A 21542-nucleotide genomic window follows, 5' to 3' on the forward strand; every position below is an offset into this window, starting at 1 on the left:
ACTCTACTCCATTGGACACAATCCTAGTCTGAGATTTATAGATGAAGTGTGTTAGTTGTTGATGTTTCACAGGCACTTTAAGGAAAGTGTGCAGATTCCCTCACTCTACCTCAGGGACGTATCCACTAGGGACAGTAAAAGGAGAAGGGATAATTGAATTGTACCCACTAGGGGCAAGAAAAACGGAATGGGGGAGGTATGTGTGAGTAGGATAGCTCTAGGACTCCTTCACATTTAGAACTCATGGTTCAATTTATAAATCCAGAATAATTCTCTTGTTTACAATTTTATATTTATCCCCACCCCTTGGTGGGACCTTAACCAAATCTATTATTTTAATCTTAAACTTCAGTTTATTCATAAAGTGTAACTATTATTTGTCAGAAAAAAATAAAAATCTATCTACTACTCATTTGAAATTCAAACCAAGTGCTTTTGCATTAGTCTTGTCTTTATTATGCATTTATTGGTTGTGTTATTCTACGGTGTATAGTGGTCCTTTAAAAGCCCGGTCATGAAGGCAAAATCCTGTTTGAAAGTCCATTTATGAAGACGAATTAGGAACAAGCATTTCCAGAAAGTGATAGCTACACAACGCCATTTCTAGATTTTGTATTCCTAATTTCCATTGTATCACTTTTCTTGAAGATCTCCCTAACTGTATGGGATATCGCTTATTAAATACATTTACATATGTAAATTTGTGTCCTGTCTACTGCAGATTGATTATACTTTAGTGATGAATAGAGCTTTGATGAATTCTAGACCATGTATATGAGAACTCTAAAATATTGTCTGTAGCCATTTTAGGGTGTCTTGCGCATATGCAACATAATATAATTATTTCAAACTGTTTTGGAATACTTGTAAAAGTGTCAAATTATACAAGTGTAAAATGTTCTCGAAAACCTGTTGAAAAGGATTGAGAAAATGGATTGTAAATCACCAAGAACTTTTTAGCTCTATGTTAAAAATAGGGCTTTTTTTGGCAAGCTGAAAATACATTTGTGAGTCCAAGAAAAAACATGATTTAGATCTTCTTGAAGCAACAGACTTTTTTTGTCCAAAAACCAGATAAATTGAAATCAACACCATAATTTGAAATGATTCAATGAAATTCAAATTTGATCTTTATGTCACTTTAAAAATAGATTTTTTTTTTTGATTTTTTTTTAAATGGAAAGCAGAAAACAGTGATAAAAGGTCTTACTTACATTCTCATACAAAGCTTGAAGAGTTTCTAGGTCCACCACTGAGTAATCCATTTTTAGGACAGCTATAAATACATAAAAAGTATTAGAATATCATTTTGCAGAAGTCTTAATTACACAAAAGGAAATTATTTTTTTACATTATCATTCAACGAAGCAGTGTAGACACTAACCAACCTGCCTACTTATGTAAATTATAAAACAGGCAAAAAATAAAATTGTTTTCTTAAAAATATTTTTAAACATTTATTTATTTATCTAAAATTTATTCTAAAACCAATTACACTATTATTAAAGAGTTTGTCTTAACCGATGCATTTAAAGGCACAGTGTACTGTAAAATTTCTCGTTAATGTGTATACAATGATTAGTTATATCAGTTTCAGAGTTTTAATTGTTTGGGATATTGCTCCTTTATGTATATGAAGTAGCCATCTGTTAATTGAAACCACAATCCAATGATATTTGGCTGAGTTTGCAGGGAGAGCAGACCTCATCAGCTTCTCTCTATATTTACACAAAATTGTCCTATACACAAGACCAAAACACAGAGAGAGCAATGGGAAATGTCCAACCCTCCATTCCACAAGCACGTCCACTGGACATATGGTAAATCTATCCCTAAGGGGACGATTTAACTATGTCTGTCCGACATGATACGCTGTAGGGCATCATGTCCGACAGACATCGCTGAATGCGGACAGCATACGCTGTTCGCATTCAGCATCGCACAAGCAGTTCTTGTGAACTGCTTGTGCAATGCCGCCCGCTGCAGATTCATGGCCAATCGGCCGCTAGCAGCGGGGGTGTCAATCAACCCGATCGTATAGGATCGGGTTGATTGCTGTATGCCGCTCAGAGGCGGTGGATACAGTTAAGGAGCAGCGGTCTTAAGACTGCTTCTTAACTGCGGTTTCCGGTGAGCCTGAATGCTTGCGCGAAACAGGGCGAGATGGCCCATTCGGGCCATAATAAAGCGGCCCATGTGTTTATTATACACAAAAGCTGGCATTAATAATCAAATTGTAGGAGCCTCTATGTATTGATTATGGGGTGCCAACGCACCTAAGCCAGATAAGCTCCCCCAAATCAAAATTTCAGACAAAAAATAAAATTTAGGCTAATCAACCTTTGATAGATTAGGTTATAAGCAACTGATCACAAAAATTACAAAAGATCTAAAAAACGCAAATTAATTGATAATTACAGTATATTGTGGTAGCCCCTATATATTCAATATGTGGTGCCAGCTCCCCAATAACAAAAATACCACACATGTATAGCTTTTATATAACCATTATTTAAAGGACAACTAAATACAGATGAAATGAATAGTTAACAAGTGCATAATAAAACGACAATGCAATACTACATTTTAAATAGATTCCTTTTGACAAATTTATTTTTTCCCCATTTGTCGGCCCCCTGTATCATGTGACAGCAAAAAAGTATCCTTTTTTTGAAGGAGCAGCCACCAATTAGCAGCACTGCTGCTCCTGAGCCTACCTAGCTATGATTTTCAACAAAGGATAAGAAAAGAAAAAGCTAATTCAATAATAGAAGTATATTGCAAACTTGTTTAAAAAAGGACCACCAAATGCAGTAGAAATACATAATTAACAAGCGCATAATAAAGAGACAATTTTTTAACACCTACTCTGAATTTTAAATAAGCATTAGATTTTTTTCTGGCAAATTTATTTTTTCTCCTATTTTCCGGCCCCTTTATCATGTGACAGACATCAGCCAATTACAGACTAGTATAAGTATACTCTTAACTTGCGCACATGCTCAATAGGATCTTATAACCCAAAAAATGTGAATATAAAAAAAACCCACTGTACTAAATTTGATAATGGAAGTAAATTGGAAAGTGTGACTGCTCTTTGTGAATCAAGTTTATTTTGACTTGAGTGTCCCATTAAAATTGTATGCTCTATCGGAATCATGAAATAAATATTTTGGGTTTCATGTCCCTTTAATATGGAGATGCAAATAGAAGATAGAAGCGCCTAATGATGTTAAGGCCTATTTTGCTGTTCTCAGACTAACACCTCCAATTAGACTAAATATGCAAATACAAAAAGATTAGAGAAAAGCGCTAACTGAAAACTGCAAATAGGGATCATAAAGGATATGTAAAAAATGTGTAAAAAAAAAAATAACAATTTAATAAAAACAGAAAAATATCATAAGGTGGTAAAAGTATACATATTGTATCATAAAATAATAAAAATTATTTTACCTATTAAGACGTCTCCCAAGCAGAAATATCCAGCTTATATCTAATAGATATGTATTCAAAATGATGACTTAAAAGTGCTACTCTAATATCTGCTATTGCAATACAAAGAAATAATGAAACAATCACTGTTGCCAATAAAAACCATAAACAATGTAACAATAATATTCACTGGTATATGTGTGGGAGACCAAAGTAGCAACCTGGGTATCGGAGTGATGAAAAGTATATACCGCTATGTTACAAATACAGTCAAAAAATGTCTCGTGGTGGTGTTGGAGAGAGATCACTCTATCTCCAAACAGACATAGGTTTGTTACCTTATGAGATGCTGTCCTGGCATCCGTGCCGTGTGTGTCCCGCCAGTGTAAAATGTTCTCCCCTTAACGGAGTGGGACTTTGTACCTGTAGGGATATTACCTGATATCTTCAATGCTTTTAGCGTATGTCTCTATGAGACAGTGATGTCGATGGATGCTAAGTTGGCGTCTCCTCTCCTCCGTTTGCCTGAGGTCGTTTGAGACACGTGATTTCCTTATGTGACGTCAGAGGTCAGAGATGGAATCCTTAGGAGAATAACAGCTGATCCACTAGAAAAATATTGCTAGTAGCGATTTCACACAGATATCCTGTGTTGGGGTGATCATTCTGGCTGTTTGCGATTACCTCTAAATATCTTTTGTTGTTACAAAGTGATGAGAAAAGTGCGGTACCTTGTATTAAAAAACAGCAAAGGCTTCTCTTGCTTTTCAGCTTGTTCCGTCTGTGTCCTGTTTCGGTCCGTGCACTAGACCCAGAGACACAGATAAGAATTGTCTTTTACCGGAGTGTTGTTTAGAAGTCCTGTGGAGAAAGTCTTTCTGGGGGGCTCAAAGCTTTTAGAGTGAATACAGTCCTCTGATACCCAGGTTGCTACTTTGGTCTCCCACACATATACCAGTGAATATTATTGTTACATTGTTTATGGTTTTATTGGCAACAGTGATTGTTTCATTATTTCTTTGTATTGCAATAGCAGATATTAGAGTAGCACTTTTAAGTCATCATTTTGAATACATATCTATTAGATATAAGCTGGATATTTCTGCTTGGGAGACGTCCCAATAGGTAAAATAATTTGTATTACTTTATGATACAATATGTATACTTTTACCACCTTATGATATTTATCCTTTTTAATAAATTGTTATATTTTTTACACATTTTTTACATATCCTTTATGATCCCTATTTGCAGCTTTCAGTTAGCGCTTTTCTCTAATATTTTTGCCTTTAATATGGAGAGCCTGTTAAATGTGAACTGTGCATGGAAGGTAAACTGATTATACACAGTTCAGTTTATCAATCATATATGATTTTCACTAAAAAACACCACAGAAATTTATTAAATCCTACAATTACATATTCAGATACATAGTTTATTGTACTGAACTTTCTCACACAACATTACACCAAAAAGTATGCAGGAAATTGTAATGCTCACCATGCTGAATATCTTTCATGTCTAAGTGAAGACTGGACATTAATATTCTGACTGCTCGGGATCTTTTATTGCGCAACAACTTGACAACCTGTCATTGAAAAAAAATTGTATCATCATTACTAATAAGTACACACTGAAACGATATAATATTATATAAAAAGTGTCTTGCTAGTTTTGTAATTTGAAGAAAATAGATTTTTTTTTAATCAGCTTCAGGAACTGATATTTGTCAACAGACATGAAAATAGTAAATAATGGAAATATTCAAGAGGACAAGGCATTTACTTACTTAAAGGGACAGAAATGTCAATTTTAATGTGCATGAATGCATTTACATTTTTAATAGAAACATTTTTGCAGCAGTATTCATGCTCAGAAAGCTGATAGTACTGTGTATCGTTTCTCTCATACAAACCACTACTGACTTTCTGAGGAGGTTTGCACATGACCATAGGGTGGTGCGGCAGAAGAATGTGGGTAGTAAATCAGCAGTGTCCACTGTGTGCTTGCTGCAAAGACAGGAGGACAGGTTCCCTAGCTGTAAACTGTCAGTTTAATCCTAAATAGGATACTATATATCTTATTTGTGAAGTTATTTAAACTTGTGGAAATTACCCAAGGTAGCAAGAGATACCAACAAGAACTAAGCAAAATTGATCATAGAAATCAATTGAAAAGATGTTTAAAAAAAATGTCATGCTCTATCCAATCTTTTTTTTTACTTTACTGTCCCTTTAAAACAGAAAGGCAACAATAATATAATTATTTTGTTATGGTTCAGTTGTTGCCTTACTTTATCTACAGTAGTATAGTAGGTAAGTCACATGACGACTTAAAGGGACATGAAACCCATGTTTTTTTCATGATATAGAAAGAGCATGCAATTTTAAACAACTTTCTAATTTACTAATATCTAATTTGTTTTATTCTCTTGATATTCTTTGCTGAAACTCATATCTAGATAGGCTCAGTAGCTGCTGATTGGTTGCTGCACTTAGAAGCCTCATGTGATTGGCTCATCCATGTGCATTGCTTTTTCTTCAACTAAGGATATCTAAGAAATGAAGCAAAATAATATAAGTAAATTGGATTGTTTAAATTTGCATTCTCTTTCTTAATCATGAAAGAAAATGTTTGGGTTTAGTGTCCCTTTAATATAAAATGTATTAACAGAATATAATACTGAATACTAGAATGAAGTTATTTGGTACCAGTATAGCATTATTTATAAGTTTGCAATATAAACGTATCCAACATATCTGTGTCTTTAATTCCAGATTGGTACTTTGTGCAGACCCTTTGCAGGGGGAAATAACTGATTGGTAGATTCACACTGTAAAAACGCTAGAGAAGAGTTCAGGCATGTGCACAGTGCACATGCACCAATCAGAGTTGGTGTAAGTGCAAAGAAAGTGCCGACCTGGGTTTACAATAAAGGCACATTAAGGTAAAATGTTAAGTTTTATATTGTAGACTAGTGCATCATCTCAATCTGGGGCTCAATGCCCTTTTTTATATTCCTTTTTATGTCCAACTCAGAGGTGGTGTAGTAGAGAGTAAGAAGTTGCAGTCAGATGACCACTGCTCCTTACATTATGGAAAGCAGCCCGCAAGACCTCCATAGCAGCATTTGCTCCTTAGTACAGAGAGCCCTTAGTCTCTTGATGTTGTTACAATGTATTGCATTTGTTCTTGATTCAAATTCCTGCTTTTAAATTGGATATTTCATAGAAATGTACTATACTGTGAACACTGATTAGTTAAAAGGCTTTAATAAGCAGATAACAAGGGGTGTATGGTCGTGTGCCCACTATTCCTAGGTATTGAATACTTTGGTTTGTGTTTATACAGAAACAAGTAAATGGGACTTCATAAATACCAACTGGAAATGTATTACACAGTGATTTTACTAATGCGCAACCCTAAAGGAAACGTGTGGACTAAAAACTTTTGCAACTGAAAATAATTTGTGTTGTAGTGCTGAAAGGAAATAATAAATATTGCAATGATTTATTTAAGTTAAACAAATTGTTACATTCATGTGTGTAGTTTTCAACTAAACTACTCACTTGTTTAGCTTTAGTCTTGGTTATTGTATCAGAAATTGGCTTTTTTCTTTCCTTTACTGCAGTTTTAGAGAACAGATTTTCCAGCTCATGAAAGTCTATTTCTGGCTCTTTAATGGATTCCCAAACAAGAGGAACATTAGAATCTCTAGGGATAAATAAAAAAACAAACACATTTTATCTAGAAATAGTACAATAGACCTACAGTTCACAAGTGATTCCTACTTGCATTTCTGAAAATCCGAGATACTCCGATATACTCTTTCAATCTTACAAAATAAATAATTTTAATAATTAAATACAAATAATCTTAGATAAGTTTTGGAATAAAGTTTTAATTGGCAATGCATAAAAAATATAACTTTTGTAATATTGTAAAATCATGAATAAGATCAACAGAGCAATTTATTCATACAAAAAAATAATAATTCTGTAACAGTTTGGAATAGGGCTTCATATCTTTTTTGGAATAGGAAGAATCTCCCAGAATTCCTTATGCTACTTTGCATTATAAATGACACGCTTTTAATATTGGCTTCAATTCACATTAAGCTAAACTATGGCCTACTTTTTATTTTGATACATTCAAAATATGTCACAATGAAAAAAAGAATCACATCTATCATCATTCAAATTAACAGCAAACTAAGATATGTTAGAAAAATTCTTAAAAAATGCTTCATCACACAATACAGATATACAGTACTAGGTCTAAATAAATTATATTTCAATAAAGCCCCACAAAATACCCTAAACAAGCTACCTGACCACTGTCATAAAAAGCGCAGAACATTCTTACAATCTCAGACCAAGAATGTGTATGATTTATTTTAATCAATGGGGCCAAGATTTGTCTTTAAATAGATCTAATTGATTTATTTAGATTTCCCAGTTATCAACAAATGTGTGCTCTTGACACACTATCAACAAGAGCATCACATTGTTCCTTAATTAACTGTTGTAATAAATTGCTCTTCATCTCTTTTATAGAAGGAATTTTAGATGTTCACCCTTTCAGAGGATACATCTTGAAATATTACCATGACAAGAAACAATTTAATTTCCCTGTCTAGTTGTGCCCAATCTAAAAATAATATCTGCCTAATATCTAGAGTAAATAGGATAGCCAGTACAGGGATCACATTTGTTTGATTTTAGGACAATTCCAAAAGTAAAGTATTAAAGGGACGGTCTACAATAGAATTGTTATTGTTTTAAAAGATAGATAATCCCTTTATTACCCATTCCCCAGTTTTGCATAACCACCACAGTTATATTAATATACTTTTTACCTGTGGGATTACCTTGTATCTAAGCATCTTCTGACAGCCCCCTGGTCACATGACTTATCTATTGACTTGCATTTAGTGCGGTGTTGTGCTAACTCTTAAATAACTCCCCGGGAGTGAACACAATGTTAACTATATGGCTCACATGAGCTAGCAGTCTCCTGTTGTGAAAAGCAAATAAAAATGCATGTGTTGATTGGCTGATGATATTTGGTTGAACTAAGTTTTACTTTATATCTGTTACATTATATTTGCACTTGTTTAAAGGGATAGTAAACCCAAAAACTTTTTAAATCTTTATTAAAACTTCATTATGTATGTGACATATTTCAAATAAGTACCTGTTAAATTTTTTCACTCGTTTTCTAGTTATTCTACATCAAATATCTTTATATTGCCAAGCCCATTTTTATCACATTATGTGGACTCTATAATGATGTTCTACCTAGGTAGAAACATCATGGCGGTCCGCATGCGCATATAATTATTTTAATAGTAACGCATGCGCATTTTGGCCCCTCAGTCCTAGCATGACCGTCACTATTCTGGCACAGGAAGCAGGGCGGACTTCATGATAGTGACATCAACGTTGGTGGGAGTGGCGCACCAGAGCGCTGAAGATTCACGGAACACAAGCACATTGGGGAATCATCTGTGTTACTTTACTAGAGGTAAGTATAATAAGTACCCCTAGGCTAACGAGCAAGTTGATTTGATCTTAGTAAAAGGACGTTACCCTTAGACTATCATTTTTTTAACCCCTAGAAAAACGAGCATGTTTTTTTCTTATAAGGCAGTGACTTATAAGAGTGACTAACCAGCAATTATTTTTAACCCCTAGACTAACGAGCAAGTTGTTTTGTTCTTACAACACTCAGATTAATCGCAGGAGCTGCAAAGATTAAAAGCAATAGCAAATTCAGATGCGACTAAAGTTAATTATTAACATCTGAATTTGCTATTCCTTTTAATCTTTGCAGCTCCTGCGATTAATCTGAGTGTTGTAAGAACAAAACAACTTGCTCGTTAGTCTAGGGGTTAAAAATAATTGCTGGTTAGTCACTCTTATAAGTCACTGCCTTATAAGAAAAAAACATGTTCGTTTTTCTAGGGGTTAAAAAAATGATAGTCTAAGGGTAACGTCCTTTTACTAAGATCAAATCAACTTGCTCATTAGCCTAGGGGTACTTATTATACTTACCTCTAGTAAAGTAACACAGATGATTCCCCAATGTGCTTGTGTTCCGTGAATCTTCAGCTCTCTGGTGCGCCACTCCCACCAACGTTGATGTCACTATCATGAAGTCCGCCCTGCTTCCTGTGCCAGAATAGTGACGGTCATGCTAGGACTGAGGGGCCAAAATGCGCATGCGTTACTATTAAAGATCTTAGATGAAGAATAATTAGAAAACGAGTGAAAAAAATTTAACAGGTACTTATTTGAAATATGTCACATAAATAATGAAGTTTTAATAAAGATTTAAAAAGTTTTTGGGTTTACTATCCCTTTAATGTTATGACTGAAGTGACTCCTAAAGGACTTAACATTCTTGGAACTTTTATGCAAAAGGAGATCACTTGTTTTCAAGAAGTACCAATTATAGGAGATAAATATATAGGTATCATTTATCTCCCCTTGCACAGTTGTGTGAGGAGAGAGAAACTTGTGGGACATTCTTTCCATACTGGACTCTGACATACTATGTAAAGGGGAATAGATACACCTAAATATGTCTCACATTATCCGATATCTCTGTTTTGATACCTTAAAAAAATGCATGTGACAAGAGGGTATCTGTAGTGGCTTAGAAACAGGCAGAAATTTAGAGGTTTAAATGTTATAAAAGTATATTAATATAACAATGTTGGTTGTGCAAAGCTGGGGAATGTATAGTAAGTGCATTATTTTATATATTTTAACACAATAACAATTTTAATGTAGACTGTCCCTTTAAGTTAGGCTTTTCCTCTTGGCATTTAACACAATTATCCCTATAGGAGAGCAACCAATTTGAGATTATTTTGAGTGTAAAGCAATTGCTATGTAAAAGGAGTATCTGAGCTTTGTAGACTCTAGTGTACAAATTGTAATCACCTTTAAAACCTTTCATTAAAAAAAAAATTAAAAAAAAAATAATGTATATGAATACAGAGCAATTTAGCTCTTGTTCCCATTTCTTCCCCACTAAAGATAGATCAGAGCATATTTTTCAGAGAGGCTATTCAATTTTCATACAAAAAGGACTTTTAACCTAGAACTGATGATTTTATTCAAATTCAAAATACAGACACAGGGCATTTGGTTGCTGCAAATTCAACCCCACGTTATCTGCATAACATTTATTAAAGATGCAACGATAATTTTTCAAACCTGCAAAATGATCAGTTTGCTATGGTTTTATATTGTGAAAATGCCTGTTAGTTCAGCAATGTCATTCTGTAATATAAATTAAACATGATGTTCTAATGTTTTTTTTTAAAAAAAATGTATTTTCAGATTAGGCTCTTTTTGAAACATAGATTGTGAAAGAAGTTATAAGATTTTGTCACTGTCACCTGCACTATATGAAAGAATGGAAAACTGCTTTTTTTTTCTCTCTTGTTTTTTTTTTTAGCAAGAACAGAGTATGGCAGTAAAACCTCACTGACCTTATGTCTAACATTCTTGTGCTCTTTCTTGTTTGTGCTGCACGAAGTATCCCACACCACTGAACTGAGTGATGGGATAAGGTGAATAGGGCGGGGCCAGGTTTATCAGAATAGCAAATTTATCAGACTAGCAAACGGAAGTGACGTTCCGTCAGCTGATAATTTCGCTCTTCTGATAGAACACAGGTGTCCTGTCAAAAACTCCAAGTCATTAAAGTAACGAATCTGTGTGAGTTATCGTTTTTAATTTTGAAGCAAGATTCGGTGAACACTTTTAAACAACAAACCGTGACAAACATTACTAATATTAAACTGCAAGAAACGGCTTCAGCATATGTCATGATCCACTCAGGACATAAAGGGAAAATTTCCCAATTAGTAAAATGTCCGCTACTGCATGAACCCGGTAATGACGTCAGTTTCCGGTAACGTGCCTGTCACTAGTATGGTGTATTCAAGGTGATCAACTTCTGCTACAGTTGAATAAGTGTCGCTTGTTTAGAGTCAGGTGAGTGTTAGTGATTTATTAATCAGGGATGTGCATGCGTTAGTAATGCACGATATTTAGACAACAAATATACTGCATTGTATAATTATATTTATTGGTAATCATATTTTTATAGTCACTAAACTCATTGGTACCTAAATTGTTTAAATGTAGGATTTTTTTTATATATATATTTTGGTAGGGAACCCTTGTATGGCATACTAGTAATTTTACTGTGACCCAGTTGTGTTTTTGGCCATGTACAGTGATGGCAATGTTGGCTTGTGTGCCGTATTTCACAATTAAATACTGTATTATATTTACAAAGGGTTTTTCATGGTTGTGCCACAGAATTTCAATGCGGATATACATTGTCTAGACCCTGCTCTATTTCTTGGTAGCCTTTAGGTATTTCCAAAGTGTTAAAGTGACCTAAAACCCCAACTTTTTCTTTTTTTATGATTCAGATAGAGCATATCATTTTAAACAACTTTCCAATTTACTAATATTATCAAATTTTCTTTCTTTTCTTGTTATCCTTTGCTAAAATAGCATTAAAATAAGCTCAGGAGTGTGCCCGTGTCTGTAGCACTATATGATGGCAGCAGTTTTGCAACAATGTTACACATTAGCAAGAGCACTAGATGGCAGCTCTATTTCCTGTCATGTAGCGCTCCAGGCATGTGCACACTGCCTATCACTTCAACAAAGAATAACATGAGAACAAAGCCAGTTTTATAATAGAATTAAATTGGAAACTTTTTTTTTATTATTATTGTATTGTCTATCGGAATACTGTAATGAAATAAACATTTGGGTCGCATGTCCCTTAAATCACCCCTTTCAAATGTAATTTAAAGGGACAGTCTACACCAGAATTGTTATTGTTTTAAAATATGGATAATCCCTTTATTACCCATTCCCCAGTTTTGCATAACCAACACAGTTATATTATTATACTTTTAACCTTTGTGATTATCTTGTATCTAAGCCTCAGCAAACTGCCCCTTTATTTCAGTTCTTTTGACAGACTTGCAGTTTAGCCAATCAGTGCCTGTTCCCAGATAACTTCACTTGCATGAGCACAGTGTTATCTATAGGAAACAAATGAACTAACACCCTCTAGTGGTGAAAAACTGTTAAAATGCATTCTGAAAAGAGGTGGCCTTCAAGGTCTAAGAAATTAGCATATGAACCTCCTAGGTTAAGCTTTCAACTAAGAATACCAAGAGAACAAAGCAAAATTGGTGATAAAAGTAAATTGGAAAATTGTTTAAATTTACATGCCCTATCTGAATCATGAAAGTTTATTTTGGACTAGACTGTCCCTTTAATTATTGGCATACACTGGCTGTTCCCTTCTGTATATTGTACAGTTGTTATAGCCTGACAAAATGCTGTATTGATTGATGATGGAATACAATGTCAAGCTTGGCATGGGTGTTATATTTTCCAGATTCTCATAAATCTTATTTGAAAGGGTTAATAAACACTGGAACATTGATTTTAACAAAGCTATACACAAGCTAGATCCATCTATGTTACATACAGGTGTCATTAGCCTCTCATAGACCTTGGTGTGGGTATTTTAAATGTAGTCCGTTTTATTGTATTTTACATTGAAAAGAACTAATTATCCAAATAGCGGAATATATAAAATGCCTTCACGTTCAAACACTGCTGGGGGGGGCACAAAACTAAACATTTAAAACTTAAATAAAGTGTTTTGTACAGTTTTTAATGTTATTCTAGTAAAATAAAAAATGTGAGACTTCTGTGTGCTTTAAATATTTTCTGAAAGTGTTAACACACTGCTTGCCATATAAATGGTGTCTAAGGAAGTTGTAATTATGGATAATGCTATCCTAAACACAAAGTAATTTAAACCCCAAAGCAGGGCTTGACAAAACCAGGAACCAATTCTAACTTTTGGATTTATTCTCTATATATCTATATACAAATACCACTGTTTGTCTCCTAAATATTCTTACTGGCTCCTAATTTTTAAACAGATTTGTCGAGCACTGCCCCAAAGTATTACATACACAGAGCACCTGTATATGTTTTTGGTATTATAAACCATATTCAAATTATCTGCAGTTTTTTTTTTAAATGCTAGTGAAATTAAGGTGTTTTAAAGAAACGATTGTATCGATGCCTAAGTATATATTACTTGTGTATTTGCAGTGGTACAAATGACTGCCCCCACAGCAAAGGAAAGAAAAGCATGCTGGGATGCGCGAGACCTTTATTGGCAATGCATGGACTCAAATAATGAAGATATTTCCAAATGTGAAAAACTCAGGCATTGTTTTGAAAGCAACTGTCCACAGCAATGGGTATGGTAAAAAAATAAATCCAAAAATGTCACATGTTATGCTTCTAGTAAAAGTTATCACTGGGGTTTTTTCAGCAGCATATATACATAGAAATATTTATATTTAAAATTGATATGTATCAATAAACATTTCAGTTCCAACCTTTTTTATCCCTTTACACAGGAACATGTAGATTCATGGCACAATATAAGTTCTGGTAAAAAAGCAGACATCCCAGGATTCAGCTCTGTGCCCCCCCCCCCCCCCCAAAAAAAATAAATAAATAAAACTTTTGAAACTTCTGGTAAAATAATAAGCCTTGAGTATGGTAGTTTGGTCATTTTGTTTGTAGTTGAACTTGCATGCAGCTTATTGGGGCCCTCAGAGTTACTTTTCAAATTTCCATTAAAATAGTTAATACCTCAAAATTTCTACAATTAGTTTGTGTGTGTAAGAACTCAAATGGAGATGAAACCCAAACTTAAAGGAATAGTGAACCCAAATTTTTTTTCTTTCATGAGCCACCAATCAGCAAGCGCTACCCAGGTGCTGAACCAAAGATGGGCCGGCTCGTAACCTTTACATTGCTGCTTTTTAAATAAAGATACCAAGAGAATGAAGAAAATTTGATAATAGAAGTAAATTAGAAAGTCGCTTAAAATTGCATGCTCTTTATGAATTATGAAAGAAAAAAAATGTGGGTTTAGTGTCCCTTTAAAGGGACAGTAAAGTCAAAATTAAACTTTTATGATTCAGATGGATCATGAGATTTTAAACAACTTTCCAATTTACTTCTGTTATCAAATTTGCTTTGTTCTCTTGGAAGAGTAAAACTAGGTAGGCTCATCAGAGCTCAGGAGTGTGCATGTGTCTTTTAGTACTCTATGGAAGCAGTGTTGCAACATTATTTGTAACTTTGTTATACAATGTTGCAAAACACTGCTGCCATAGAATACTTTACTAAAGAGACATGCACACTCCTGAGCTCTTATGAGCCTACCTAGTTTTACTCTTCAATAAAAGATACCAAGAGAACGAATAAACAGAAATAAATTGGAAAGTTATTTAAAATTGCATGCTCTATCTGAATCATGAAAGTTTAATTTTGACTTTACTGTTTCTTTAATGGTATGCTCTTAGAACTCCCCCTTGTGCAAACTATTGTATTGATTTGTCATAAGACTAGGATTGGAATTTAACACGTGTGACCTTATTTGTGTTATTTTTTTTAATACAGGTTAAACACTTTGAGAAAAGAAGAGATTATCTAAAATTCAAAGAAAAACTTGAATCGGGGGAATATCAGCCTTCAAAAAACACAGAACAATCATAAGTGTAATATTTCCTATGTATGACAGGTCATTTATATCTTTAAGAAGCAGAAATTATGTTACTGAAGTTATCAATGAATACAGATCCCTTAATGAAAATGTATTGTCTGCACATTTTCAATGTCTGAAAATTCTTGCTCTTTAAAAGAGGGGAAACAAAGCTGAAATAATCATTACTGCAAATAGGACAATAACATTTTTATTTGGTTCTTGAGATAATGCTTTTGGCACATGCGGGAACGGAGTATGCTGCGTTATACCAGATTCACAAAAAACTCGCTGATACAATGATTTGATTGAATCTGCTGCTTGTCAAACCTGCAATATATTTTTTTTTTTTTGTATATATTTAAAAAGACATTAAACACCTTTTGGTTTTGTGAAAAACGTGTGCTTTGTCCTACACTGACTAAAGGGGCTAAGAGTAAAGTATAAGAAAATAGTCCAGCACACACCTGAAGCTGGGTGCAAAGCTGTAGCAAGATACCACACAACCCCACAAAGATATCCAAGTATTTCAAAGGAACAGCAGCACTCCAAAATGGTAAAGCTTTATCACAGGCATTTTTTTCCTTTCGTCATTCGTTTAACAAATAGCACATGTCTACTGCATAAGTGGCTTTATGACTCTTAATGCAGCCTCTTGTTTGTTGTGCTGGCCATTTCAAGGAGAGATAACTTTACATTGTGTAATCATTCAGGCACCCCAATTAGAAATCTGGGCTTAAATAAAGTTTGTTGCACGTGTTGTATGCCTTGTACACTAAACATAAGCATTTGATGTCCCTGAAAAATGACTATAATGTGTTTAAAAAAAGAGATATATATATATATATATATATATATATATATATCACAGTTGTACACCGTCAGTTTTTTTATACAGGATGTATACATGTAAACATTAATTAAAGGGTATTTTTCTTGAAAATAGGATTTTGTGGTTTTCTTTTCAAATCAACAAGTTAGTAAACCATTTCAAGTTGGTGCTCATGTGAGTAAAAGATTGGCTAAAGCATTGGAAGATACTGAAATATGTCTGTGGCTACTGTTAACAGTAGTTTAGAATTAGAGATTAACCCGTTCCTTGTGACACAGATTGCACTACTCCAGCATTCTCTTACAATATGGACTCAAAGTTTTACTTAAAAACAGGTTGAAAAATGTCGCCCTTCCTAATATTAGTAGTGTATCCATTTTTATTTTCATTGTATAGCCTGAGGAAACAGCCTCTGAGGGGCTGAGAAACACGTTGCTTTGTTTTTAAAATAAAATGTTTTTATGATACACTTGCTTCTTTCTGGGACTTTTTTATCGTCTGGTTCTGAGAGGATCCTGTCTACACCTGAGCATAATCTACTGGGCGACTGAGAGGTCCCAGCTTGCCTTTACTGCACCTTGAGGATCGATACATTTTGTAAGTGCAACCATTAATTGTGGTCTTTTGCCTATCCCTACTGTACTAGGCTATGGTAGTTGTGTTCTATCACTCACAGGAACAAATGCCTTACCTGTGGAGTATCTGGTCGGGTGCTTGAATTCTTGGCACACAGTGAGCTGGACCACTGTTATTGTTCCAGTCTGCTCCAGCTGCACCATTGGGTGCTTCACCCTGGTGAGTACCATTTTACATTATTCTTAACCATCCTGTGTACAGACGTTACTAGGCCATATTGGCGCCTCTGTGTTTTCTTCTTTTTTTTAGCCCTTCCTAATATTGACATCTTGGTTCCTGCAGTCCAGGCAGCCAAGATATTAACTTTTCCATGAATGCAGAGATGCTGCTGTAGAAAAGGCAGGGTAAAAGTGGCCATGAGAACGAGGTCGGTGACTAAAAATCACATTAATCAGGACAGGCCAAACTTGCTTTATAGAATGGACCCATGAAGGGTGAAGACTACTGAATGCATTTTTCTAACCATTGATAAAACAAAACTTACATCAATATCATCAAATCTTGCCTTGTCAGGGTACTTAGAGAAAATGGATTGGCTAAGACCACAATTCTCCACCTGTTGATATAGATCAGGGTTTATTACCTCCAAGGTTTATCAACATAAACTAATTTTAATTCTCCATGTAATATTGATCTATGCATAGTAAGATAATGCACTGCACTCCATTCTCAATGTAAGCTCTCACAAGATATTTATATAGTCGAAAGCACTATATAAATCCCTGGTGAGACCTTGCCTTGAGAATGGAGTGCAGTTATGGGTACCAATTTTAAAAAGGACATTGCAGAATTAGAAAAAGTTCAGAGAATAGCCATGAAATTAATAAGGGGATTACAAAATTGGGTCTGTTTTCTCTAGGTGCTTGAGAGGTGAAATGATTACTTAATACAAATATATACAAGCTCACATACAGAGTTGGTGGAAAAGAGGTTATAGTTTAAAGGAACACTAATCACATTTCATGCACCGCCTTCTAATCATGGGCGCTGCCATTATGGAACCTAAGTTACACTGCAGGTATCTGAAGGAGAGTTGCTGCACATGCACAGACAGGTTGGTACTGAAATGTAGTGAAAGATCGATTTCAACATGGCGGCACCCATGACTAGGGAGAGGTGAGGGATAACCTCAGTACTATCCACCACAAATTGTACCCCTCCACAGCACTTATAGATCCTGGAGCAAATATAATAATGCAAAAGAGAAACAACTAGTTGACCTACCTTTTTTTATATTCACAGCTTCAGTCACAAAACCAATTCTATGTTCGGTGTTCACTTCTACATGTAATCAAGTTATAACCATTCCAGCAGAGTATATGTAAGGCCCCTTCCTACTGCACGGCAAACCTCATTAAAGTCCTGCAAACCGCTGATTTGGACTGTCCTAATCCTCCAAATTCAAATTACTAGATTTAAGAAGTTCACCAAATACCTTACGCTGCACTTTTTAAATCGTTCATTTTCTATTGCGGCCAAAAATATCTAGATCTCCAAGCCCACCGTGAGGCTAATTTGCATTAGCCAATCACGGTGGGCAACCTGAGTTCTCGTTTCCCTGCAGTTCCGGGTACGTGGAAGAAAACGCATGTGCTCTGATGTGCCTAATTTTAACGCATGCACATTGTGTTTTGCAATTCCATCTACAATGTCAGCAGTCGTAAATGCACATGCGTAGGTATATGTAAATCAAGTAAGTCTATGCGTGTTTTTGAGGTTTCAAAACCGCCAGTTGTAGGCGGCTGGAAGTTATGACATCAGGTATAGAAATAAAATAGCGTTTTCAAACTTGATTGGACCTTCATTTTGACAAAATTGTAAGTAAATTTACATTCATAAATAATATGTAAACGTTTGCCATTGAAAAAAGTGATGTTTTTATATTGACTTTACTAATCCTTTAAGAATAATTTCCAATCATGTGTCACACAGAAAGTTTACACATTGAATGTGTGTACGAATTGTGTAAATTATGTTTACCTGATAACCCAGAAACAATGTAATTTATAGTATGAATGGCTTAATACTAGAGGTCAGAATAAGAATTTGAGAAAATCTATGTGCTATAGCCTCTCTATATCCTGACTCTGCAGCCGCAGTACATTTTACATGGGGGTAATACAGATGCTTGTAAATAGTAGGTTACTGAACAAGTGAGGGTACCGATTAGGGGCGGAAATAAAGATAAATTACTATTAAAGCGAGAAGCTTTTGGGATCTTTACATTGAGAACCAGTGGTAGCTAGGGGATTTTAATGGGAAAGGAGATATAATACATTTTTGGTAGTAATAATAATGTACATTTTTTTTTTTTCTAAAATACTTTGGGTTTCAAATGTTAAATGTTTTTAGTTTAATACTGATATTGAACAGTTTGCGGGATTAAAGGGACATAAAGCAAATTTAAAGGGACATGAAACCCAAAATGTTTCTTTCATGATTTAGGTAGAACATACAATTTTTAAACAACTTTCCAGTTTACTTCAATTATCAAATTTGCTTAATTTTCTTTGTGTAATTTGTTGAAGGAGCCGCAATGCACTTCTGTTTTTTTAACTGAACACATGGGTGAGGCAATGACAATGGGTATATATGCAGCCACCAATTAGCAGTTAGCTCCCTGGTGCATTTCTGCCTCTGAGATTACCTAGATAAACCTTTCATCAAAGGATAACAAGAGAAGGAAGCAAATTAAATAATATACGTAAATTGGAAAGTTGTTTAAAATTGTAGGCGCTGTCTGAATCATGAATGTCTAATTATGACTACTATCCCTTTAACCCCTTGAGTGCTAACGACGGCTCTGAGCCGTCGCAGAGTTTCCCACTCTGGTGCTAACGACGGCTCAGAGACGTCGCTAGCACTCTCCAACCTTGAGGGAGATCTGGGGGCTCCCAACCGCTGGGGCTTCACGTTTTGTGCGTGGTGACGTTACGCGCAATGATGTGATGACGTCGCCGCGCAACTTTTATTAAAAATGTACAATACGAAGTATAAGGAAAGGGGGCATGCTGTTTAGTCGCCTGAATCTCAGGCATCTAAGCAGCTACAGACCCCCAAGGCCTAACCTTTCCAACGGTGTAAGTCTTGGGGATCTGAAAAAAAAAATACTAAAGTTTTAAAAAAAAAAAAAGTAAAAAAAATAAACAGAAGAACATTAGAATGTTGTTTACAATATGGTGTATCTGAATCACTTAAAGGGACACTGAACCCAAAATTTGTATTTCGTGATTCAGATAGAGCATGTAATTTTAAGCAACTTTCTAATTTACTCCTATTATCAGTGTTTCTTAGTTCTCTTGTTATCTTTATATAAAAAGAAGGCATCTAAGCTTTTTTCTTGGTTCAGACTCTGGACAGCAGTTTTTGATTGGTGGATGAATTTATCCACCAATAAGCAAGGACAACCCAGGTTTATCACCAAAAATGGGCCGGCATCTAAGCTTATTTTCTTGCATTTCAAATAAAGATACCAAGAGAATAAATACAATTTGATAATAGGAGTAAATTAGAAAGTTGCTTAAAATGTCATGCTCTATCTGAATCACGAAAGAAAAAAATTGGGTTCTGTGTCAATTTAACCCCTTGAATGCTAACGACGGCTCTGAGCCATCGCAAATTGTCTCAGTCAGGTGCTAACGACGGCTCAGAGCCGTCGCTAACACTCTCCCACTTTGAGGGAGATCTGGGGGCTCCCACCGACTCCTACCCCGGCGATCTTCCCCTGCATAGTGACAGGCATCGCCGGGGGTTCGCGTTACACGCAGTGAGGTCACACGCAATGACGTGATGACGTCACTGCTCAACTTTAGTGACAATAGACCATTGTCAATTATAGGGAGATGGGTGCATGCTGCTTAGAAGCCTGTATCTCAGGCATCTAAGCAGCTACAGACCCCCCAAAACCCACCGTTGGTTGCAAAGATAATCGCCTAACCTTTCCAACGGTATATAGTATGTGGTATCTGCAAAAAAAAAAAGTTATTAAACTAAATGTTGAAAAAAAAGTTAAAAAAATATTTTCTAAAAAAATAACTAATATATCTTTAAAAAAAAATATATTGCTTTATATATTCTAACTAAATAATCACTGTAGTAATCAGTGTAAATGCAGTGATTACTTAGCTATAAAATGTCACATTCCCTTTTCCAATATGGCTCCTGATATATTTGTAATCCCATGATCACCTAGATCATGTGGTTACAAATTACCAATGGTAGAGGGATGCTTTTTATGAAAAATTAATATTTTTTTTATTATCGGTCTTTTGGCCTGTGAGTTAGGTGAGTAAGCATCTTCTTTGCTCCCCATAGTCTAAAATCCTTTCATTTTTGTTGCAAAAAGCTTATTTTTTTTGCAATAAAATGTATATATTTTATTTCTAGCAGCATAATTTCTTTGAAAATATCTTTTTTTGTTAAGAGAATTATGGCTAAGTGTCTGAGTGCTGAGGAAGCAGCTGAGATTCTTAGGAACTTAGACTCTGATTCCTTTTCTGATGACACATCTGCTGCAGAAGATTCTGACAGCGACTTTTTCCCTGGGCTGTCATCATATAGTGACAGTTCAAGTAAGACAGATGAACTAATTGAGCCATGGCATGGAGGCAGACAGTTCAGAGCTGTCAGTTCTCATGGCAGAGGGATGGCAACAACATCCGCAGTGGCCCCACAGCATACTGTGGGAGTCATGGGCATAGGGGATGTTGCAACAACATCTGCAGTGGCCACACAGCATACTGTGGGAGTCAGGGGAATGGGGGATGTTGCAACAACATCCGCAGTGGCCGCACAGCATACTGTGGGAGTCATGGGCAGGCCTGTTCCAAGCTACAACTGGACCTCCCCTAATATGGTTCAGCCAGTGTTGCCTCAATTTACTGCCAATTCTGGCCTCTTGGTGGGCGCTGCAAATTTTGAACCCATCAACTACTTTCAGTTGTTTGTGGATGATGAGTTCCTAGAATTTATTGTTCAGCAGACAAATCTGTATGCTGAGCAATTTTTTCAA

At 35.2% G+C, this 21542-nt stretch overlaps 2 protein-coding genes across 2 annotated transcripts in view; one reads left to right on the top strand and one right to left on the bottom strand.

Annotated features, from left to right (window-relative positions):
* Positions 1-11016, bottom strand: part of LOC128657841 (formin-2-like) — a 141631-nt gene extending 130615 nt beyond the window's left edge. Inside the window, exons 1-4 of the mRNA XM_053712263.1 lie at positions 10940-11016; positions 7005-7149; positions 4936-5023; positions 1215-1276 (exon numbers count right to left, since the gene is read on the bottom strand). Of these exons, the coding sequence (XP_053568238.1) occupies positions 1215-1276; positions 4936-5023; positions 7005-7149; positions 10940-10953 (309 nt within the window). The 5' untranslated portion in view covers positions 10954-11016. The remainder of the gene's footprint in view (positions 1-1214; positions 1277-4935; positions 5024-7004; positions 7150-10939) is intronic.
* A 243-nt stretch (positions 11017-11259) lies between these two features.
* Positions 11260-16362, top strand: LOC128655591 (cytochrome c oxidase assembly factor 6 homolog). The gene is made up of 3 exons (XM_053709182.1): positions 11260-11447; positions 13614-13765; positions 14982-16362. Exons 2-3 carry the CDS (start codon positions 13622-13624, stop codon positions 15075-15077), a joined length of 240 nt encoding a protein of 79 aa, XP_053565157.1. The 5' UTR covers positions 11260-11447; positions 13614-13621; the 3' UTR covers positions 15078-16362.
* The last annotated feature ends 5180 nt before the right edge of the window (positions 16363-21542 follow it).

This window comes from Bombina bombina, chromosome 4 (assembly GCF_027579735.1).
Source record: "Bombina bombina isolate aBomBom1 chromosome 4, aBomBom1.pri, whole genome shotgun sequence".
Taxonomy (NCBI): Eukaryota; Metazoa; Chordata; class Amphibia; order Anura; family Bombinatoridae; genus Bombina; species Bombina bombina.